The 25607-nt window shown below is 40.3% G+C and overlaps 1 protein-coding gene across 1 annotated transcript in view; it reads left to right on the top strand.

The window, feature by feature from the left end:
* The first annotated feature begins 3779 nt into the window (after window positions 1-3779).
* Window positions 3780-25607, top strand: part of vwa2 (von Willebrand factor A domain containing 2) — an 80237-nt gene continuing 58409 nt past the window's right edge. The window contains exons 1-3 of the mRNA XM_068002172.1: window positions 3780-4136; window positions 10509-10570; window positions 21817-21891. Coding sequence (XP_067858273.1) covers window positions 10516-10570; window positions 21817-21891 — 130 coding nt within the window. The 5' untranslated portion in view covers window positions 3780-4136; window positions 10509-10515. The remainder of the gene's footprint in view (window positions 4137-10508; window positions 10571-21816; window positions 21892-25607) is intronic.

The following is a 25607-nucleotide window of genomic DNA, read 5'->3' as shown; positions in this document are numbered from 1 at the left end:
ATAGGACATTTAGGACTGAAATGAGAAGTTTCTTCACTCAGAGGGTGGTGAACCTGTGGAATTCTCTACCACAGAAGGCTGTGGAGGCCAAGTCACTGAATATATTTAAGAAGGAGCTAGATAGATTTCTAGACACACAAGTCATCAAGGGGTATGGGGAAAGAGCGGGAATATGGTATTGAGATAGAGGATCAGCCATGATCATACTGAATGGCGGAGCAGGCTCGAAGGGCCGAATGGCTTACTCCTGCTCCTGGTTTCTGTGCTATATGTTCTATCTACAAGCAACCTGAGAACCCAACATGACTTGGCTTCAACCAATGGTATTTGTGGGTGAAACTCTTGTTTTTGTAGTAGGGATGCTCAATACATGTAACTGGCTGCAGAATGAGATTGGGGCAATAAAAAGTGTCTCTGCTCAAAGATTAATTAAGTTAAAAGTTGCTTGATGGTAAGAGCTGGCTGTTTGAAATGGTAATGTGGGTAAACAGATTGGGAGATACACATTCATCTACACCAATTGTATTAGGATATTATATTTTCGCAAACAACTCACTTCAATGGTTCAACAATTGGTGCAGTTGAATTTGTGTATCTCCCTAATCTGTTTACCCATGTTACTATTTCAAACAGCCAGCTTTTTCCATCAAGCAACTTTTAACATAATTAATTTGAGTGGAGACACTTTTTATTGCCCCAGTCTCATTCTGCAGCCAGTTACATGTATTGTTCATCCCTACCACAAAAACAAGAGTTTCACCCACAAATACCATTAGTTGAAGCCAAGTTTTAGTCAGATTTACCCCATCTATCTAAACCTTTATAAAAACATAATACAGAAATTCTTCATTTTGTCACACTAATATAACAGTGGGAAGTTGCTTTACTACAGCAGCACAACGACGCGTGGCTTAACAGCTTGTTCCTTCATTGGCTAATAAATTGCAAATGTTTATTTTTCTCCATAAATATTCTTACAAAAATGTATTTTTCATAAAACGATTAATGGAAGTGCTATGCAGGCACCTGTAGAATAGAAACACAGATGGTTCTAAAGATATTATCAACTTTTGTCAAAAGAAATTTGACATTTTAACGATGAATTAATCAAATGCACCTGTGCCCTTCCTGTTTCTTCTACATAATAAATGTTTTGATGATCATAGCCCAAACCTTCCACTGAATTCTAAAGCAGTTTACTTTCATCTTGAATTTCTATTTAAAAACTCTAAACTTTGCCTACTTTCTTTCTTCCTTTCAATCCGCATAAAGAAATGAGATGCCAGGGAATATATTCAGGGTTGTATTCTCATCCTAATGTGCAGTTATACTGTATGAGCAACTTTGTAGTCAGATCCTCACCTGACTGAAGCACAGTGGTGGGAGATGTCCTTGAAAAAGTTAGAAACCTAGAAGGAGGCCATTCGACCCAACGTATCACTACCAGTGGAAAAAGATCTACCCAGCTGAATCCCAGTTTCCAGCACTTGGTCCATAGCCTGTAGGTTATGGCAAATATCCAAGTACTTTTTAAATGTGATGAGGGTTTCTGGCTCTACCACCTTTTCAGGTAGTGAGTTCCAGACTCCTACCACCCTCTGGGTGGAAAAAATATTCCTCAGCTCTCCACTAATCCTTCTACCAATTACTTTAAATCTATGCCCCCTGGTTATTGACCTCTCCGCTAAGGGAACTAGGTCCTTCCTGTCCACTCTTTCTAGGCCCCTCAATTTTATACACCTCAATTAAATCACCACTCAGCCTCCTCTGTTCCAAAGAAAACAACGCCAGCCTATCCAATCTTTCCTCATAGCTAAAATTCTCCGGTCCTGGCAACATTTGTGTAAATCTCCTCTGTACCCTCTCTTGTGCAATCACCTCTTTCCTGCAATGTGGTGGCCAGAACTGTACGCAGTACTCAAGCTGTGGCCTAACTAGTATTATATACAGTTGTAGCATTACCTCTCTGCTCTTCTATTCTAAAGTATCCTGTATGCTGTCCTAACTACCTTATCTACCTGTCCTGCTACCTTCAGGGATCTGTGGACATGCACTCCAAGGTCCCTCTCTTCCTCTACATCTCTCAGTATCCTCCCATTTATTGTGTATTCCTTTGCCTTGTTTGACCTCCCCAAATGCATTACACCTCACTTCTCCTGCTTGGATTCCATTTGCCACTTTTCTGCTCACCTGTCCAGTCCATTGATATCTTCCTGTGGTTTACAGCTTTCATCCTCACTATCAACCACATGGCCAATTTTTGTATCATCTGCAAACTTCTTAATCATGCCCCCTACATTTAAGTCTAAATCATTAATATATACCACAAAAAGCAAGTGACCTAGTACTGAGCCCTGCGGAACTCCACTGGAAACAGGTTTCCAGTTACAAAAACACTCGTTAAGCATTACCTTTTGCTTCCTGCCACTGAGCCCATTTTGGATCCAATTTGCCACTTTCTCTTGGATCCCATGGGCTTTTACTTTTTTGACCAGCCTGCCATATGGGACCTTGTCAAAAGCCTTGCTAAAATCCATGTAGACTACATCAATTGCACTACCCTCATCGACCCTCTTTATTCCCTCAAAATTCAAGTTAGTCAGACACGACCTTCCCTTAACAAATCTATGTTGACTGTCCTTGATTAGTCCGTGCCTTTCTAAATGACGGTTTATACTGTCACTCAGAATTGATTCCAATAATTTGCCCACCACCGAGGTTAGACTGACTGGCCTGTAATTACTAGGTCTATCCTTTTCTCCCTTTTTAAAGAACGGGTACAACGTTAGCAGTCCTCCAATCCGCTGGCACCATGCCTGTAGTCAACGAGGGTTGGAAAATGATGGTCAGAGCCTCAGCTATTTCCTCCCTTGCTTCTTTTAACAGCATAGGATACATTTTATCTGGGCCTGGTGCTTTATCTACTTCAAAGAACAGTTGTCTCACACTGGGTTTGACACCATGTGGAGTTTTAATTCTGAGGTGGAATCTAAAATGTGGCCAGCTGGGATGAGCGTCTTAAAATATTTTGAGAAAGCCGATACTCCTGTCTGTGTTCTTAAAACATTTAAAAATGAATGCCCAGGAGCAGAGCTCTGCATATACATGCATGCACAGAGCTACCACATGCTGGTGGCAGTATAGCTCTGCAGCCCCACAGTATTAATCCAGTCCTGCTCGGCTACAAACAGCTTACTGCAGCTATCGGCCTCAGCGCTAGCATAGTATAACTGCAGTCTTAGTCTTCACATGTTATGCCCATAAAAAACGTGAAAGTAAATGTCGGCTGCCCAATTAGGTTAAAGCTCTCCCAATGCCACTCTGTTATCAATCATTAAAAGTTGCCCAGCCTAACGTGAGTGTAAAAGCAAAATACTGCAGATGCTTGTGATCTGAAACAACTGAAAATGCAGGCAGCATCTGTGGGGCTAACCAACAAAACGTTTCGGGTCATCAGAACCGGGGCGACTCACTCTGTTTCCCCTAACCCGTAGGGCAGTACATTGTTTTTGTTTGACACTTCTAACAGCAGGCTTGAGATCAAGAACTCACTGTCGGGGAATTTTATAGCTGTCAATCTTTCCGATCATTCCTATTCCTACGGCATGGAACATTGTGAGTCTCCCAATCAGTTTAAAAGGATACGAGATAATGCAAAAGTTGAAAGGTCAAAGTAAAAGTACAGTATTTTGTTTCCATTTATAGTTGGAATTAGTTTTGTAAATGAGTCGTGCGATAGTACTGGTCGTAATGTACTGTCTAATCGCTGTTAGTTCTAGCTACCTTTGTCCTCGAGGGAATTCGAGCCGATTCCAAGAAAAAAAAGTAAGCAAGATCTACCTAAATAATAATAAAAAAGGACGTCTTTGGATTCCTAACAGCAAACACACTGGATTGTGCAAGGAACAGGTGAGTGCTGTGGAAATCCAATCAATCGCGAGGTCTTGAGACTGCATAGATAAGAGTAATGAAAATTGACACTGGGCTGATCTGAAATCTGTCTCATTTACTAACGAGCACACCATACGGCATCCGGAAGTGAAAAGTGCGCAGTTTACAGCTGGTTCTGAACTCTGCAAACAAACACAGATTGATTTCAAACTCCAAGCAGTACTGATTGCCCGAAACCTCAAATGGTGAGTGAATTGTATCCGTTTATTCTTGATCACTGGTAATGCAAATTAAAATATTTTACACGTTAATCTGTAACCGACAACAGGGTTTATCATAATGTATTGTTTGCTAGATCTCTTTATATTTGTTATATGTGTTAACCAAGACTCGGTTTCTGAACGGCGGCATTCACGAATGAGGTATTTTCTGCAGTCACAAATAATCTAGGGCCACAAACGTTCAATTATTTGAGGTGCGATGATCGATTAATCTCCGTCTCGGATTATATCTGATATGGTGAACGGTCGCCCCTGGCTGATAACGAGGAGACCCGATTATGTGGTACAACCAGGATTATTCAGGATAACTAAAGAAGCGCTTAGTATTTCACTTACTGTCTGCGAGTAGATTTAAGCAATTGTCAAAAGTTAATGAAGTGGAACTCAGCAACATGTTTAGTTGGTTTGATTAAACTTATTAATTTAAAAATCGTTAATAAGCAACTAAAATAGAATGCATTTTTCAACGTTGATTTCATTTTTCCAGTTCAGTGAATTTATAGGGGCAGCATCGACTTCAAACATTAACAGTTGAATCTTATAAAAGGACCGAATCGTGCGATGAGTCTCTTTTTGTCATAGTTTGGATTTAGCCCAAGTTACAGATTCAAACCCATTTATTCTTAGGGGCATATTAGCTTTCAGATTTATTGGGAATTTGCCCCGTCCTTCGACAGAAGAACGATGGCAAAATGACAGGTCTGAGAATCATTTTCAGCTAAAAATGTTAATCTCTCCTCGTTATGTGATTAACATTAGGAAGTAGCTCAGAGACAGACAGTGAGCAAGGAACACTGCCAAAGAGGAGTAGGGATAAAAGTCTTACTATTCTCTCTGTAGTCTGTTGGAATTTTATCACTTTCGAGATGGGTGGCAGGTGCTGTTTTATTAATTCTGAAATTCTGGACCAAGAGTCACAGCGATAACTCTGTTCCAGCTAGAATTCTGTCAGAGAAGTAGTGTTTGAACTCAACCAAACAGTAGGTTTCGAAGACGTTCTTTGAACCGATTGAAGTACAAAATCTCTCGGTCCGTCGACTCTTTAAACTGTCGAACTGTCGAGTAAATCAGTTTGAAAAGTGGCACCTGTCGATTTTGGAGCAAGTTTTGAAATGCAATCCTTTCCTCCAGTTTCTTATTGAAATAAGTTTAACTCGAGAGTTTAGTGAATTTCCCCAACGCTCCCTGTTAGCTGTTTGTCATATCTCGCCAGTTTTGAAGGATAGGTCGGACAGAATACACGAATGGTACAATCCGAACGGCACCCGCCCCCTGCATCTCTTCAAATAAACTTGCTGTGTGGTTTCTGTAAACACCGGCAAGCGCCCCGCTTCAAACTAACATCGCACCTTTGATCAAATCCCAGCGGGCGTGATTAGTTACTCCGGACTGGCAACATGACCATTCAGATTGTTATCTTAGAAGGTGCTGAAAAAGGGATTTCTGTGCAAGATTTCTTGTGGGAAATAGTACTTCTGTCTGAACAGCAATCGGTAGAAAAAAATCAGAGCCATTATCGCGAAATTCTAACTTGGAATTCGGCCCATTGTCCAGAATGTAGGTTAGGGGTGTGTTTCATAAGCAAAGGCACGTTCTGTCTGCCTGAGAACAAACATGCACAAAAAGAAACAAAATGGGTCTGTACAAATTACCTATTACAAACACTTTTGGCAGCTAGATGTCAGCCAGAGTTGAAATAATATAATTCTTTATATTGTACAATCTATTGCTCTCTGAGGTGTAATGGCCCATGAAAAAGCATCATCAAGCAAAAATGTACAATCCCAATAACTTGAGTTTTTAAAGCCTAAACCAAAATGTTATAAATTGCATGCTTTGCAACCTATTTATAATTTATTTTACTTATGAAAGTGATAAAAAATTAAGTTTAATAATAGATATAAATACTGATATATTTATGTGGATTCTTTTATTTTACTAAACTATTTTGAAAGTATTAAATCTCATTAAAACCGCACAATAAAAAAGTACATTTGGGGTTAACGAGCAGTGCAGATTTCAAAGTATCATACTACTGCAGTTTAAATGAATAACTTAGTACTAATGTTAAAATGAGTAAATTCAAAAGTATTTACAAATTGGGCATTGTAATCTCTGTAAACTGATTAACATCGTTGAATTTTGAATTTTCCTTACAGTTCAGCAGGATGTCGACGCGTTTTAGCCACTTAACCACTAAGAATTTTATAATATAAGAAAGGCTCATAATTCCTGTATAGTTCCCTGATAGGATGGACAGATAATTCCATTATTATAACCTCTTGTGAAATCCACAACAATATTATTCAATATCACACCACTGGTCAGTATATTGGATTAAATCCCATATCCTGTAAAATCTTACAGTGGGACCACTAAAAATGTCCAAATTATAAGAATTTACCATAACCAGCTTATATTGTGCAGAACATGCAGAGAATATATGATAAATACGCACAGTGATACAGTTTGTTAAATCAGTGGACTGACTTGCTGAACCCTGAATATCAAAGTTGTGAGTGAATTATAACCAATTCTACAAGTGAAATTATAGATTGGTTTCTTTAGCTTCTCCTCACGCATTTGCTTATGTCACATGTAAGCTAAGGAGCTAAAATTCCAATATTGAAGTTATATTAAATTAGTACCTCTCAATAACTCCCATCCATAAATTACTCAGTGTATAAAATACACAAACAACATAAATAGTAACCCTTCCATGAATCTTTATATGTTTACTATTCTGTCTTGTGGGGTCATAGTTGTTTGCTATGCTTTTTCCTGAACATTACTGTGGCACCAGTTCCAGCCATCATTAGCATTCCCTTCACACCACTGCTTCTTATTGGTAGTACAGATATAATGGTTTGTGTTACATACCAGCTTATATTTATTTATTTCATTTGGATAATTCAATTAGTATACTGTATAATGTTATATAAAATAACATGCTGCAGAAGGCATTAAGGCTATAATTTAAGGGTTCTGCTGGCATTCATAAAACATTCAACAATGATAATAACAACTTGCATTTATATAGTGCCTTTAATGTAAAAATACATTCCAAGAAACTTCACAAATGAAAATAGACAGAGAATGACACTGAGCCATAGAGGGAGAGATTAGAATGAATGAAAATATAGATTTTGAGAAGGCTTTTAAAGGAGGTGAGAGAAATGGAGAGATGAAGGGGAGCAGGTTTCAGAGAATGGGGTGAATGCAGATGAAGGCTCTGCTGGAGTGAAGGGAAGGGGTTCCCACAAAAGACAAGAGTCAGAGGACTAAAGGGTGCAGGGGAGGGGATAAGGCTGAAGGAAGTTGCAAAGATGGAGTGGGGCAATGCTATGGAGTGATTTGAGGACAAAGACAAAAATTCAGATTTAATATGTTGGGGGACAAAAAGCCAATATAGGCCAGAAAAGAGGGTATTGGAATATTCAAGTCTAGAGGTGACAAGGGTATGGAAAAGAGTTTCAGTGCAAGAGGGCTGGGTAGGGCCAGAGAAAAGGCAGTGTTGTACAGGTGGAAGTAGATATAGGATTTAAAGCTGAGCTCAGGTTGAACAGGATGTCAAAGTTGTGCACTGTATGTTTCAGCCTGGGTGAGCATCCAGGGAGGAAGATGATGTTGGAGACAAGGGCATGGAATTTTTAGCAGGAGCTAATTAGAATAGCTTCAGTCTTCCCAGTGTTCAATTGGAGCAAGATCTGGGACATTTATGAGTTGATGTCAGACAAGCAATCTAACAACAAAGAGGTGATCATTGAGTTGAGGGTGGTGGCGGAGAGGCAAATCTGGATATTTTCATCATACATGTGGAAGCTAACTTCATACATACAGATAGTCACTGAGAGGCAGTACATAAAGAAAGAAAAGGAGGTGGCCATGTTGGGTGGAAGTAAAGCCACTACTAGAGATATGACATTGTGAACAGGTAGGAATGGAACCAAGCGAGGGCGGTCTCATGTAGATGGACCACAGTGGAGAGGTGATGGTGAAGAATATGTTGACTGTGTCAAACACTGCAAAGAAGTTGAGGAGGAAAAGTAAGCCTATCATAAAGGCTGTTGATGACATTGACCAGGGTAGTCTTGGTGATGTGGGTCAGGCAGAAGCTGGACCAAAGAAATTTGAAGAGAGAAATGTGTGAGAGAAGAGCACGGAGCTTGGTGACAATACATTTTAAGGACCTAACAGAGAATGACACAAAGATGTAACACAACAGTGAAAGCAAACTGATATTTTGCACAGTTACAATAAACACATTGAGTAGACATTCTAAGCTGGCTTTGCATTCAGTATTATTCTAGCCATATAGTTTGGGATAGTCTAAAGTGGTATTATCTAAAATCTCTAAACCAATTGACAATTTTTCAGAAGTTGCTGATAAGTTGATAGGACTTAAGAGTCTTATTTGTTGGGGGAAGAGTTTTTGACATAACTGTCTTTCTACAGTAAATATATTGGATAGAACCTTGTTTACTTTCCATTGTATTCTAATGTGTAATTTTGCATCTGCTGCCTGTATCTGTACATGTACTGTGGATCACAATAGGTCAATCTTTCATTGGCAACCTTTGTCAAAAAGGCATCAATGACAGATGAATATTTGGTTTTTTCACCTTACATGGAAGGTATTCTGAAGAGAAAAGCCTTTTGATCGGTATGGAAACAGAGCAAGTCAAGCATTTGAGAAAAATAAATCTAAAATATGTAGAGTTAGTTATTTGTTTGGAGTCAGATTGCTGATTTTCAAAATCCCAGTTTACTGCATAGGCCATATTTTAGAATTCTTTAGTGGGGGTGGAAAAGCCATCATATGAAAGTTCTCTCTAATGCACATCTCAAAATGCACAAGTCCTTCAAGTATTCTCATTTCTCAAAGTTTTTAATACTTCGGCAAAAATGCCTCCACAGTAATGAACGTTTGATTCATATTTTATGACAGTACCTTGATATCTCCCTTGTGTTGTGCTGTGCGGATTACTAACAATTGTCTTTGCAGTGGAAGTGTACAGTATTTGAAAGAATTGGCTGATTTTTAGCAAAGTAACCTTTAAGAATAATGAGTTCAGCAATGCTTTAAATGTTATGTTATTTTCACTTGAAAATCAGAAGGTTAGCTATCAAAAAATGTGTTGTGAAACAGCTAGACTGAACCTTCTATATCTGTTCTCTTGAAAAGACAACTCCTATCTAATTACATATCATAAGACATAACTTGAAATCTTCACATTTTTCATAGTATAGTAAGTAATGAAGATTGCTCACTGTGGTCTGTTCCCCATTATCTTGATAAATAAGTTAGCTCTTATAGTAAAACTAGAAATCGGAAATGTTGATGATGACAGTTTAGTAACAGTAAACATGAGTCTTATTTTAAATTCATTTAATGTGAAGTGCTCTGAGATGTAAGTGTCTGCATGGCTAAATTAGTAGCATTCTTGCTTCTAAGTCAGAAGGCTGTGGTTCAAGTCCCACTTCAGTACATAATCTAGGTTGACACTTGAATGTAGCACTCCCTATCTCTGTAACCTCCTCCAGCCCTACAACCCTCCCAAGATCTCTGTGCTTCTTCAATTCTTGCCCCTTGCGCATCCCCGATTTTAATCGATCCACCATTGGTAGACGTGCCTTCAGCTGCCTAGGCCCTAAGCTCTGGGATTCCCTCCCTAAACCTAGCCTCGCTATCTCTCTCTTCTCCTTTTAAGACGCTCCTTAAAACCTATCTCTTTGAACAAGCTTTTGGTAACCTGTCCTAATAGCTCCCTGTGTCTCTGTCAAATTTTGTTTGCTAAAGCTCCTGTGAAGTCCCTTGGGACATTTTGCTATGTTGAAAGTGCTGTATAAATGTAAGTTGTTGTTGAGGGAGTATTGTTTTTCTAGAGGTGTTGCCTTTTGGATGAGACCTTAATTCGAGGCTCATCTGCCTGTTCAGATGGATATAAAAGATCCCATGGTAAGACTGAAAAAAAAACAAGGGGCGGGTGTCCTGGCCAACACTTATCTCTCAACCAACATCACCAAAACAGATTAATGGGTCATTTATCTCATTTGATGTTTGTGACACCTTGCTGTGCTCAAAACTGGCCGTTTTCTTTGCCTACATAACAATGGTGACTACACTTCAAAAGTTATTCATTTTCTGTACAGTGGCTTGGGATGTCCTGAGGAGGTGAAAGGTACTATATAAATGCAAATCTTTTTTCTTTCTTTAGTTTTATTTTCTTTTTTTCTATTTTAAAATGGTTGGGGAATCCGTCATTCATTCCTAAAAACAAAGAAATGAATATGCTGAGGAGTTTGAATCATTTACGTTTCTGTTTTTGTTTTCAGTTCTGCCATGATGGTTCTAGCACTCCCATTACAGATTGCATGCACTTTGCTGTTTACTCAAGGTATGTAAGTCTTAATTATTTCTTGACACTGTGCTGCACTGCCAGTGAAGTGAACAGTATTTTTCAATTCAATAATTGTTTTTCTAAATGATATGAATTAAATATAACTGCACATCTTTAAAAATCAGCATTTAACAATCATTATGCTATTTTTTATTAATTTGTATGTTCTATACTAATAATTATAATATAATTGCATTTCTTTATCTTTGAACTCTCTGTTAAACATCATAGCCATGAGAGAGGGGCATGTAGGGGTCTGAAGAAGGAGTGATCATCCCAACCCATGAGTATACAGTGGCTGAGGATGTTTAGTGAGAAGTGACTTATAACTGAGATGCAATAATTTGCTCAGTCTATTACTAAAGTTTCTACACAGCATGTAACACCTCAGCAGAGATGAAATCAAACTAATAGAACAGGTTCGTTCATCTTATGAAGCACCCGATAGGTCAGTCATATTACTGTGGATATTCTTCTACATGCTTCTTAGACTAGAAGATGCTATTCGGTCATAAAGCAGGTTCCCCTACATTAAGAAGCTTGGAATCCAGAATAATACTGACTTGTATCTGCAATCACAATACATATGAGACTGTTTTATTAATATGTAATATTTACAGCTTTCCATTTCTACCCGTTGCCAGCAATTATTTATCGTTAAAAGGTCTGTTGGGGTCTTGAAGAAAGCAATCAATATGGGAGGTGGTTCCAGATGGGAATTCCAATCAACATTTGCCATAAATCATGAACCCGAAAAGTAACAAGCCCACAACATATTCAGAATTGTAATAATAAACATATTTTTGTACCCACATCCTATCTTCATACAAGGCAATTTGAACAAGGTGTATCTTGCATACAAGTTTGTGACTTGCCACTGTTTGCACCTGCACAAAAAAAGGAGGCAAAACATTCAGGGATTTGTTTATTTGTTAGTTTTTAAAATATAGATAGGTAACATAGGCAGTTTTTACAAGTATGGAGTCAATACCAATTTTGTACTGGTGCGAGTTTGCAAGGATAAATAGGGTAATAGTAATTTTGCTGTTAAATACTGTCATTGAAGTTTGAAGTGAAAATGCTATGGAAAGGAACTTTTGCTCTTATGCTTTACAACCAGTATCAACTTTATCACTGTCACTTCAGGTATGGCAGTAGGTAAATATGCCTTTACATTACCCTGCAAGGTGTCTCAAGTCTGACTCCAGGAGAACATTTCCTAGCAGTGTGACATTCCCAATTACCACATTCTCTGCCCCACGACCTCTTAGAGAGCAAGGTTAACAAATTAATGAAAGTTACTGGGAACTGGGTTGAGTCTGACCAAGCTAATTTTACTTCAAACCTATCAGCAAGAGAGAGAACACTATCATAAAATTTAATTGGACAAGGCTTAAACCCAGATCCCAGAGATTAAAGGACATTTTTCTAATGTTTATACATCCAGTACTAATAGATTCCTATTCCTTAGAGGCCCATAAACGGCCCAAGAAAAGCCATCGTGTCTTTATAAAGAAGTTTGTTTTTTCATGTTTCACAGTATGCACAGAAGTAACATTCCATTTGATCAACATTTTAAATGAGACATGATCAAACTATTGAACAGTGGGACTCTCTCACTTCACTTATCCCCGCTGACAGGGCCCCTTTCATTTTCAAAAGACCTTCATGGAAAGCCATATGCTCCACGATTAGAATCAGCTTGTAAACCAGCACACCACCGATTCAGCACTGTGTGTTTATAACATGTCGTTGATAAATACAATGCCGACATTCCATGCAATTACACTGCATGCTGAAATAATCCATAGCCTCCATGCAAGAAAAAAATCTAAAGTGAATTAAAAGGTAGTATCTTATTAAATTATCAGAAAACTTAAATGAATAGGATAAGTGTTTATATTATTAGCATTCTTAGATATGAAATAACAGACTCCTAATCTGAAATTCTTGTTAAATATCTTCCAGTTGAAAAGATAAATGATAGACTTTTCTACTAGCCTAACTACCAGACCTGGATAAAATTAAATTACATTTTTAGCTTGTGGTGAGGCCTGCTTACCCTCTCTAAAGAATTGAGCTGAGAAATGTTGCCTAATGGATATGATTGATACTTTGAACTGCTGGTCCCCTGCTTCATGTTTTTCCTTCCATTGCAAACTATTTGCCTCCATTCATACTCTTTCACAACGAGCTGGAACATGGGCCTCTCTCTACTACCACAAACCATGCCACTTTAATCCCTTCCTCCAGAAGGCTGAGAGCTGATGAAACTCTCACAACTGAGATGGGCTGATTTGAGTGGCAGGCAGCCCTGCAACTCAGACCTATGACCTTTTAGTTAAAAGGTATGCACTCTATCAGTTGCACTGAAAGATCTCTTAGTGTCTGCTTCTGCAGGATTTGAACCCATATGAAACATGGGCCTAACTAATTTCTGCAAATTTCATCAAAATTGTGTTAATGTATAAATTCCATAAATCTTCATATCAGTTTTTTAAGCTTGGATTTATTGTCTTATTTGAGACATAACCCAGAAGTCTAAAATCTGTGTGATATTTATAAAATGTCTTCTCAGCATTAAAGTATATTTTTGTTTCAAGCAAATCTTGTAAATTTCAGAGAACTATCCTATAAGCCTTGAACTTCCTGGCAGGCAAGTTACATTATTGGAAGTGTGGGACTTCCACCCGCCAATCTGCCTCATTCTAAATCCTGGACACGGTCATTAGCTTAAAGAGGGCGGGCGCCCGCGTTATTTATTGTGCTCCCTGGGTGTCTGTTCCATGGAGGGGGCTGGTGGGGGCCGAGAAATTTCAGAATGTTTTGTCCAGGTCTGAGAGACCGTTGTGTCCTTGCGGTACCCGTACCTTTATCCTTTTTCTCTTAACTAATCTTTCAATTTCTGATGTTTACTTAACCCACATTTGTATCTGATTTAAAACCTCATTCAGATGTAGAAAATACTCCTTCTCAGGCTTGTATTCGCCATCCTGTTTTGCCACCTTATTTACTTAGTTAGGGGACGTGGGTTGATGTACCCCCACGATGTTATCAGTGTCAAGAGTCCTTGTCTTAACCCAAGCCTGGCGGGGTGAAGGTCCAGGTAACAGTCTTGTGGGCTTTTAATTTCTCTCTCTTCCTAATTCTTTTGCTGCTCTCATCATGACTAACCGCAGGTCCTTTTATATAATTCCATCGGAGCCTTTATTTGCTGTGTAAGGGATGCCTTTAACTCCGTATTCTCCTCCTGTATAATTTCCTTCAATTTATTACAAATTGATTGCTATTCTTGATGTTTTATTAGTGCCTGACAGATTATCCATAACAAAAACAAAATACTGCGGATGCTGGAAATCTGAAATAAAAACAGGAAATGCTGGAAATACTCAACAAGTCAGGCAGCACCTGTGGAGAAAGCAACAGAGCTAACGTTTCAGGTCATTGTTCCCTCTTACTGCTTCTCACTGCTCCCGATAACACACATCGAACACCGATGCCTTTTCTCACAATGCCAACCATTCTCCCGAGAAAACAATTATCACCAAGCTTTTGTCAGCACACCCCTTGACCCCCATCTCAATCCCAGTGATGGCAGAAAGGGACTCGGCATGGAGATTCAGCCGAGGTGGGAGGGGCAGCAACGGAGATGAGGTCCATTCCTGGCAGGGGAGGGGGAATTTCTCAAAAGGCATTCCCGAACAGTGAGTTGGGAAAGGTCACTGAGGACTTCTTATAATTAATTCAGGCTTCAAAAAAGTCGCTGCTGAGGAAATCCTTTCAATAAATCCTCCACCCCCGTGCACAACTACTCCATTCACCTGCCATAATCTGAGTCCTCCTCCCCAAAAAAAATCTGATATTGGAGTCAGATCACAAGGGGGTCTAGATGTGGAGGGGTCCACTTGCAGCATGGAAGAGAATTAGAGGGCTATCTCTTGAAAGGGTTTCATACCTGAAGTGCAATCTTCAATCCATGCCATACCCAACATCTCTCCTAGTTTTCCCATACTCTGAGACCACTCTTCCACTGTTCTTACATCCCAGGACTCCCACTCCTCAAGATTTTCTGACATTGTCCCAATCTTAATAGATCCTGGTACTTCCTTCCCAGAGTTCTCAAACACCAGGAATACTCCACCACAATGCTGCCACGTTCTGCAACCCCTCTCCTGGACCTCTCCGATCCTCAAAACCCCACCCCATTGACCTGCATTCTATGATCCTGCTCCCAAACCTATCCTTCCAATGTTATCAACCCACATGGCCTTCCCAACTCTCCACGATAATGACACTGAGTTCCTACAACCTACCTCCTACCTACCTGCAATCTGGAACAACCTCCTTTGTATGTTGAGCTTTAAAAAAGGTAAGAGAAAGAAAGACTTGCATTTATCTAGCACTGTTCATGACCTCAGGACATCCCAAAGCACTTGAGGATATGTGTATTCACTGTTATAATGCAGGAAATGCAGCAACCAATTTGCACTCAGCAAGGCCCCACAAACAGCAATGTGACAATGACCAGATAATCTGTTTTGGTGATGTTGGTTGAGGGATAAATATTGGCCAGGACTCCCCTGCTCAAAATCATGAAGTGGGATCTTTTACATCCACCTGAAAGGGCACATGGGGTCTCGGTTTAATATCTCATGAAGTTAACTACGTAGTTAAAGTGACCTTTAATCAAAACCATTGCTTTATAGTTTCCTTGCAAATTGTGCCCGGTCATAGATTTTGAGGCTGAAAATCTCACTAACATTTCTGCAACACCCTAGTAGAAATGCAATTTTACTTATTCAGTCATCATTGCTGGCATTGATAATGCATTTTACATTACATAGCATAAAACAGCGTATCCTCTGACTCACAATGAATGACATCGTGGGAGATCCGTGTATATATAAACTTACTTCTCTGTTATTGAAATCATGATTCTTTTTTGAACTATGCAATATTGAGATCTATTTGTATGCTGTCATTAAACTTACTTAAGTTGTGTCCCAGTTTTTTAGGTTATTTGTGTTCACTTTGGGCATCTCCGACTCCCAGACTAGTGTCTGTTTTGTTACATTTGGTGTGATTGAGGCCATTACTTTAGCTGGCAAAGATTTCAGTCCTTTGTCTTCCTATGTTACAATTGAATTATATTAGATTTGGCATTAAACCATTAGGGTTTCATGTTGGCATAGTTCTGTGCAGAGGATTTAGTTGCATCTATTTTCATCTTTTAATGAGCAGTATGTGATGCCAAACAAATTCCATAGCTAGGAATAATCATGTTTCTAAGGTACTAGATCTAATATCTTCATGTTCTGAATCATTTGACACACTATGCTTTAAACGGCATTTATATTTAACGATGTGCGGTGTTCTTAAGCACTGCCTTGTTGTGAAATGTGACTGTTTCTTTCCCATATACAAGCAAAATGGTTTGCATACTTTGATGATAATATGTTTTCAAAGAGAAAAGAATAATCTGAAAAGTATAGAGAAGGAACACTGCGGTAAAATCCCACATTATTTTCGGAATGCATTTGTCGTCAGTAATTCAATGGATTAGATGGCTTCTACAGCTTTATGCTTTTCCACACTGTTTTGGCAATTTTTAAGAGTCCGAAATAGATTCCTTGCCACAGTCCTGTGTGTGACTGACACTGCTCTGTGTACACCAAAGTGGTAGAATGTGTATTTTCCACACAGTGGGGTAATTTTCAACTTCACCTCCTGGCTGATAATTTGGTGCCCATTATAGAACTCATCTCATTTCATCCCATTGATTTCTGAGGAATCAGCAAATTGTTGTGAGAAGATTCTGCTGCGAGAAGGGGTACCAACAGGATCAATTCACTCATCTTTTTTTAAAATTTGTTCATGGGATGTGGGCGTCGCTGGCGAGGCCAGCATTTATTGCACATCCCTAATTGCCCTTGAGAAGGTGGTGGTGAGCCACCGCCTTGAACCGCTGCAGTCCGTGTGGTGACGGTTCTCCCACTGTGCTGTTAGGGAGTTCCAGGATTTTGATCCAGCGACAATGAAGGAACGGCGATATATTTCCAAGTCGGGATGATGTGTGACTTGGAGGGGAACGTGCAGGTGGTGTTGTTCCCATGTACCTGCTGTCCTTGTCCTTCTAGATGGTAGAGATCGCGGGTTTGGGAGGTGCTTGGAAGCCTTGGCGAGTTGTTGCAGTGCATCTTGTGTATGGTGCACGCTGCAGCCACAGTTCACCGGTGGTGAAGGGAGTGAATGTTTAGGGTGGTGGATAGGGTGCCAATCAAGCGGGCTGCTTTGTCCTGGATGGTGTCGAGCTTCTTGAGTGTTGTTGGAGCTGCACTCATCCAGGCAAGTGGAGAGTATTCCATCACACTCCTGACTTGTGCCTTATAGATGGTGGAAAGGCTTTGGGGAGTCAGGAGGTGAGTCACTCGCCGCAGAATACTCAGCCTCTGACCTGCTCTTGCAGCCACAGTATTTATGTGGCTGGTCCAGTTAAGTTTCTGGTCAATGGTGACCCCCAGGATGTTGATGATGGGGGATTCGGCGATGGTAATGCCGTTGAATGTCAAGGGGAGGTGGTTAGACTCTCTCTTGTTGGAGATGGTCATTGTCTGGCACTTATCTGGCGCGAATGTTACTTGCCACTTATGAGCCCAAGCCTGGATGTTGTCCAGGTCTTGCTGCCTGCGGGCACGGACTGCTTCATTATCTGAGGGGTTGCGAATGGAACTGAACACTGTGCAATCATCAGCGAACATCCCCATTTCTGACCTTATGATGGAGGGAAGGTCATTGATGAGGCAGCTGAAGATGTTTGGGCCTAGGACGTTGCCCTGACGAACTCCTGCAGCAATGTCCTGGGGCTGAGATGATTGGCCTCCAACAACCACTACCATCTTTCTTTGTGCTAGGTATGACTCCAGCCACTGGAGAGTTTCCCCCCTGATTCCCATTGACTTCAATTTTACAAGGGCTCCTTGGTGCCACACTCTGTCAAACGCTGTCTTGATGTCAAGGGCAGTCACTCTCACCTCACCTCTGGAATTCAGCTCTTTTGTCCATGTTTAGACCAAGGCTGTAATAAGGTCTGGAGCCGAGTGGTCTTGGCTGAACCCAAACTGAGCATCGGTGAGCAGGTTATTGGTGAGTAAGTGCCGCTTGATAGCAATCTCGATGACACCCTCCATCACTTTGCTGATGATTGAGAGTAGGCTGATGGGGCGGTAATTGGCCGGATTGGATTTGTCCTGCTTTTGTGGACAGGACATACCTGGGCAATTTTCCACATTGTCGGGTAGATGCCAGTGTTGTAGCTGTACTGGAACAGTTTGGCTAGAGGCACGGCTAGTTCTGGAGCACAAGACTTCAGCACTACAGTCGGGGCCCAGTCTCCAGGAACTGATACATTAAACGCTCACCATAATTGGAAATTTGGAGAAATCATATTTAAAAACGTTATGATAAGGATAAGACTATGATATTAACTTACTAACGATCATGCCCCAAAACAGTCTCAGAAGCTTAACAATAAGCCTCAATGTGATTGGAACTAGATGTCTGTTTTCCTATTTGTTTCTTGTCTTTCACCTCAGTGCAGTTTGGAAGAGTAAGGCAGCAGGTGGCAAATTTGCTGCACTCCTACTGTACAGCTGCTCTTTGTCAGGACAGAAGGAGATGGGTTGAAATGAACTATGACTATCTTCATCTTCTTCCAGCCTGAAGTGAGTCTGATACTGCAAAGTGTTGCATGAATTGGGAACTGACAAGTCACACCTTGTTACACAGTGTGACAAAAAGCATTCCAAGGAACTCCCTTCTCAGTATTTGCTATTTTCTCTCAGCATTGGCATTACTTGTTCTAAATGTGATTGTACCCACAAAGTCCACAAGAACAATACACCGTTGGAGAAGCTTTTATTGCAATTCACAGTAATTCTAAATAGGCAGCTAACGGCTACATGCGTTAAAATGTAATAATAATGTGGTTGTTTGGAAACAGTTTTGCTGTAATTGGTGATTTTAGCCTTGTAGCAGCTGTTTTTGGTTTCTGTGTCATCGTCGCAAGTTGTAATTCAGGGAGCAGCTGTTCTCCAGCTCTACTTCCAGACACCCTCCCTCTGTGGTTGTAGGTTACAAACAGGAACTTAAGAGAAGAAAAAAGATTGTAGTATACAGCTTTGTGTACTAATCCCTTAACCTGCATGTGGTCACAGCTAGTCCAGTATGAAGCAAAGTTTTCTAATCTCCCTATGTCAGCTGTATGGTGTGGCATGTTGATAGCCCAGGAACGGTAAACTAATGGGGATGTGGATTATCCTTACAATGAGTCACTCATGGAACTAAACACATGTTTCTGTCAAAAGTAAAATAAAACAATATATCTTATTAAAAATGATGAACTTTGTGACTGCTGCTGTGAATGGTATGTTATTTCATACTTGTAAGAAAGATAAAGAGAGGTAGAAAGAAAGACAGACAGACTTGAATTTATATAGCACCTTTCATGACCTCACGACGTCCCAAAGTGCTTTACAGCCAATAAAATACTTTTGAACTGTAATTTGTTGTAATTAGGAAATACAATGTAAATCTTTTAGTTTCTTCCAACCATGTTAATTTGGAGAATACTGTTGTAATTGTAAAGTTTTGTGCAATGTGTTGCAGATGCCTGTCAGCAGCTTACTGATAACAGCTTACTGTCCCCTCCAACTTGGTAACCTAAACTTTATACAGGAAAGCTGAAGAGGGCAGCAGGAAAAGCACTGCTTATAATGCTGTTGCACATAGGAAACCTTTCACACTTTTTCCTTCATAGCTTTTTTTCATTTCATAAGAATTATTTTAGCCTTTTTCCTCTAGAACTTGGGTTCAGATCTAATCCAGTCTGATGGGATAAAAGTTTTCTCTACTGGCTATAAGGGTACCATGTTAAACAAGTGTGGGTAGTTTCAGCCCAATTCCCGGTGGGAATGGGCCCACAGCAAAAATCTTAACCCAAATGTTCTGCTAAAAGGCAACCTCACTTAGAGGGGGCAGAAGGATGGCTCGTTCAAGAAAAGGAAAAATATCTCAGTGATACAGCAGGGGATGCTCTTCTCAGGCTTGGATTGAGGCTCATTGAATCTCACGATAATATACTTGTTCTGAGTGTGTTTGTGCTGCCTCAGGTGCTTGAAATGGGAAAGCCTTTCATTTCCCAGTGCTAATATCCTTCACCCAAAAATCACTGCTGAAGAAATCTAACAATTGGCTCTTTTTTTTCATCATTTCTACTGTCTTCTCATCCTTACCCATGTCTATTTTCAGCCAGGCACACAGGAATAGTCTGAGTGTGAATTTCTCCACCACAACTGCACACTGAATGGTCCCGATATTTAGGCGGGAAGTGAGCAGGACCTCATCAGCATTTTTTAATTCCGCTTCCCGCCCAGCAGCTGGCCAGATTGATGGGATAGACCGCAGATTGGTGGGGGGGGGGGGGGGGTCGGCAGAATGTGGGAGGGTGGTACTCGGCAAATCGCGGGGCAAAAGGCACGGGATTGCGAGTTTGGAGAGGGGGATTGGCCAATTGGAGCAGCGAAGAGAGGCCACAATCAGCAGAAGGTTTGCATGAGGGGCCGTGGGGAGCACTCCCGCTCCTCCTGGCTCACAAGTAGTGCTATAAAAAGCACTTACCTGCTTGATCAGGCTGTTCTTGTCTCCATTTAGCCACCGGGTTTCCTGAGCCTTAGCGTTAAATTTAAATCAGGCTCCCAACTGCAATGTGGGAGCCTGATTTAAATATTATAATGAGATCAGGACACAGGCATGCCACGCAACCTACCACCATAAAAATGGCAATGGCGGGTTGGGGTCGCATTTCGTAATTTTTAATTTTTCACCCCCCTCCCCCTGCCAGTCGTTGGGGGGGGTGGGGTTAATATCGACCCCAATATTATTAACTGAAAGGTGATGCAACTACATTCACAACTGTGCCATCCCCTGTTGTGTATTGGTGCCAATAAAGGTAGCTTTTCTAAGTTTAGATTTTCTACCACTTATTCTATATACCATCATATTTTAAAATTATTTTTCATCAATGGGAGAAAATAGTCTCGACATTCAAGCTGTGTTTTACAAAGCTATTTGATGTCATTACTGCTCTGGGATTCTGAAATGTGAACGCCAAAACATGCTGGAAACTAATGAAAGTAGAAAACTAATGTTTATCAACATTGTACTACACAATGGAATAATGATAAAGTGCCTTGAGGCATGCTGATGCACACATTATAAATGCGTACTTTAATAAGAGATTCTGCTATAATTTTGGTTAAAAAGGAGTTAAAGTCTTCGTGAAGGGTTTTCCACCACTGGTATTTATGGTCTTTCTTGAGGCTGGTATCATCAGTACACGACAGTGCACTATAGTTATGTATGAGGTAATTAGCAGGAGTAAACACTCAGAAGAATTCGAAATATCAGTTAAGTACCATATTGAATATTAACAGCTAAGGTGATGTAGCACATTGTGGCAGGACATGGATTCATACCTGCAATCTCCCACACTGCTGAGTTCCCAATTTCCGCTGTGTCATAGGGAAACACCAAGGCTAGGGTCATTCCAAGGCTGCTGTCACACAGCTCTGCACGGGCAAGCTCCACAGCAGCTTTAGCAGAAGTCTGCTGAAAGTTGCCTGCTCTCCCGCCCTAAGATAGCATTTGATTCTGGGAGACACTAATAGGGAAAGTTGAGTAAATAACTTGGAGAGGAAAAAAGAAAGACTTGAATTTATATAGCGCCTTTCATGACCTCAGGATGTCCCAAAGCGTTTTACAGCCAAGGAAGTACTTTTGAAGTGTAGTCACTGTTATAATGTAGGAGATGTTACTATCACAAGAAAATGATAATTGTCTTGTTATTGACAGATTGAGACTAAGAGCAGATTGTGGAAGAACTGTACGTTGTCCTATAAAGCTGCAATCAGCCATGGTGTCAAACTCCTGATCAAGCCCCATTTGTCTTGCATAAAGTAATACATTAACAAATATAATATATGGTACCATTTTGATTGGATTATCTAGATTATTAAATCCAGACAAATCATTAAGTTGTGTGGATCATTTGAAAGTCTATCTGTGTTTTTGTGTGCTTTTGTTGTATTATATTTTTTATTGTGTATTTTTAAATTATTCTTTGCGTGACAATAAATGAAAAAGACACTAATTGCACAGTTTTAACTCTAGACTTTTTTCTATTTCAGTCTTGTCATCCTTCTGCTTGCAAAAACTTGATGCTGATCATGAAACAGTGGTGAAGATTTCCGCTGCTGGACAGTGTAGGTGACTTTCTTTCTGGATTTAAATAATTTTTCAAGCAATCTCAGTTTGGAAAATTATAAATGTCTCAAAATATTTAGTAGAATTCCATGTACAATTACAAAGGGCAAGTAGAAACTATGTGATACATTCTTAGGCTTTCTGGAGACTGTCTAAAGACAAGCTGTTTTCAAGTTAAACATTTGGCTGACATACATTGCAGTCATAAATCCTAATTGTGCACTTGACATGTCAAAACAAATCCCAATTCTACTATTGGGTATAAATGTGTGTCTAAGAGCTAATAACTAACAACACTTGCACAGCTATAATTTATGAGTACATAGAATCAAGTCTGGGAACCTGGTGCGTATTTTTCTTTTAATAACTTTTTTTTACAAAAATTAAAAAAGATTATGTTGATTTTCCTTTCTCTTCATTTTATATTTCCCTCTATGTTTTACTTTTGTAAGTCCCATCAGGGTTGTGATTGCTACCCGGCCTGTCAGCCAGGAGGGGGAGACACTTTGATCTGCTGACTTTACACGAATGCCACTCTGTGGTCAGCTGTTTGGAGATTGCTTCCACAGGGTGGGACTGGTCATGCGTTTTGTTTTATTGTCTGTCCTTCTCAAAATAGTCCATTATAACCAATGCCTACTGTAACTTGTTTAGTTTCAGTATGCTACTTAACATGACATTTTCACTTGCCTGCTGTATATGGTTAGTTTTGTCTAGACAACCTCCAGAAAGTCATAAGATGGATGTTTAGTCTAATTTTTTTTTAAAACATTGGGAGTTTGCCAATTTTGCTCTGTGGATAGAATTAGATGGGCCACAAAGCAGCATTGCAAGCCCAGAGATCCCATGATTCAAGTATTTATATCCTGTCTCTTTGCCCTCCAAAACAGAGTAACCCTCTAATACAAGCAGCTCTATAAAGCAGCAAAACTCTTACATAAGGGGTAGTCAAGCTCAAATGTTATTTGAGACTGCGACTTATCTGAAGCCCTCTGGATGGGAGGCATCTCAAGGGCTTTAGAATATACTTAAACCTTTAAATTTGGACACATAATATAAATTTTACAACAAAATTCAACAGTACTTTTTAAACATGATAGGTTGCAGATTATTATAACTATTCCTCTCATTATGCTTTTCCAAAAAATAATCGAAAACATGAACATTTGAATATCTCTGATATTACTGAACTTATAGCTGAGTGATGGCAGTGCTAAATTTCTAGACTGTTTTCTGTGACAGTATCAAATATCCCATGGTCGGGAATGGTGTGGCTCAGTTGGGTGCTCTCTAGCTGTCTTTGTAATACTTTCCTTCTCCCTCTAACTGCTTACCAACTCCTGTCATCTTAACATCTACAAGTAATTGCCATCCTTGATACTCTGAAATTAGAGCTAGTACAGATGTCAGCTTTAAAGCAGTTTGTATTGACTCATATTTACTCAGGACTAGAACAGCTGCCAGTGAAAGATCTTATACACCTGGATTCAGTTTGACCTGGGTGTTCACCTAAATATGACTATATTGGGGTTGTGGGAGGAGACTGCTGTACTGGTTTCTCAGTCTCACCTAATGTTAATTATAAAATGATACTTCACAAGAGATGATAAAAACATTTCTATCTGTTTGGAATTTGTATAACAAGCAAAATATGTTTTATTTCCTGCTTGGACTGAGTTGCCATTGCTATAGTGTTTTTTTGTATTTTATCCAGATACAATTGAACTGCTGTGATTGGCTGAACACACATCTGAAAAATGCTGGTCTCTAGAAATATATTTAGTTTTTGTTGGTCTAAATCAACTATTTCTATTGAAGCACAGGCCCAGTGGAGTTAAATTTTCTCATGCTATGGAGTGCAAAATTATCTGAACGTTCATATAATCTCATTAATAATTGCCTTTTTTTAGGAATTACAAAGAATGTACAGCACACAAACAGGCCATTCGGCCCAACAGGTCCATGCTGGTGTTTATGGTCCACGTGAGCCTCCTCCCACCCTTCTTCATCTAACCCTATCAACATATCTTTCTATTCCCTTCTCCCTCATGAGTTTATCTAGTTTCCCCTTAAATGCATCTACACTAGTTGCCACAATTACTCCTTGTGGTAGCAACTTCCACATTCTTACCACTCTCTGGGTGAAGAGGTTTCTTCTGAATTCACTATTGGATTTGTTAGTGACTATCTTATATTTATGGCCCCTAGTTCTGGTCTCCCCCGCAAGTGGAAACATCTTCTCTATGTAGAATCAAAGAAAGGTTACAGCACGGAAGGAGGCCATTCGGCCCATCATGTCCACGCTGGTTCTATTCAAGAGCAATCCAGCTAGTCCCACTCCCCCGCCCTATCCCCGTAGCCCTGCAAGTGTTTTCCTTTCAAGTACTTATCCAGTTCCCTTTAGAAGGCCATGATTGAATCTGCCTCCACCATCCCCTTGGGCAGTTCATTCCGGATCCTAACTAATTGCTGTATAAAAAAGTTTTTCCTCATGTCACCTTTGGTTCTCTTGCCAATCACCTTAAATCTATGTCCTCTGGTTCTTGACCCTTCCACCAATGGGAACAGTTTCTCTCTATCTACTCTGTCTCAACCCTTCATGATTTTGAATACCTCTATCAAATCTCCTCGCAGCCTTCTCTGTTCCATGGAGAACAACCCCAGCTTCTCCAGTCTATCCACGTAACTAAAGTCCCTCATCCCTGGAATAATTCTAGTAAATCTCTTCTGCACCCTCTCTAAGGCCTTCACATCTTTCCTAAAGTGTGGTGCCCGGAACTGGACACAATACTCCAGTTGTGGCCGAACCGGTGTTTTATAAAGGTTCATCATGACTTCCATACTTTTGTACTCTATGCCTCTATTTATAATGTGGAGATGCCGGTGATGGACTGGGGTGGACAAATGTAAGGAATCTTACAACACCAGGTTATAGTCCAGCAGTTTTATTTGAAAATCACAAGCTTTCGGAGGCTTTCTCCTTTGTCAGGTGAGTGTGGGATTCCATGGAAGGTACCGTATTTATAGTCAGAGAACAATGCCTGGTGATTACAGATAATCTTTCCAACTGCCCGTTGTCAAGGCAGTCAAAGGAGTCGAATAGTGTTCAGACAGAGAGACATTACATACAGGACTACTGAATATACAAACGGTCAGAACCCAAAGACAGAGAGAGAGAGAGAGAGAGAGAGAGAAACATCTGAAAGGAAGGGAAAGAGAGAGAATGACCAGTTGTACTAAAAACAGATAACTCTTTTTTCGCTGGTGGAGTTACGTGTAGCGTGACATGAAGCCAAGATCCCGGTTGAGGCCATCCTCATGGGTGCGGAACTTGGCTATCAATTTCTGCTCGACGATTTTGCGTTGTCGTGTGTCTCGAAGGCCGCCTTGGAGAACGCTTACCCGAAGATCGGTGGCTGAATGTCCTTGACTGCTGAAGTGTTCCCCGACTGGGAGGGAACGCTCCTGTCTGGCGATTTTTGCGCGGTGTCCGTTCATCTGTTGTCGCAGTGTCTGCATGGTCTCGCCAATGTACCGTGCTCCGGGGCATCCTTTCCTGCAACGTAGGAAAGGATGCCCCGGAGTAGTGGAGGCGTGGGGATGGCCTTCCCCACGCCTCCACTACTCGCCTTCAAACAGCCACCCAACGTCAAACAGACCATCGTCCGCAGCAAATTACCCAACTTTCAGGAGAACAGCATCCACGACACCACAC

This window comes from Heptranchias perlo, chromosome 21 (genome assembly GCF_035084215.1).
Source record: "Heptranchias perlo isolate sHepPer1 chromosome 21, sHepPer1.hap1, whole genome shotgun sequence".
In the NCBI taxonomy this organism is placed as follows: Eukaryota; Metazoa; Chordata; class Chondrichthyes; order Hexanchiformes; family Hexanchidae; genus Heptranchias; species Heptranchias perlo.
The sequence above is the reverse complement of the archived record's forward strand: the minus strand, read 5'-3'. Positions and strand labels throughout refer to the sequence as shown.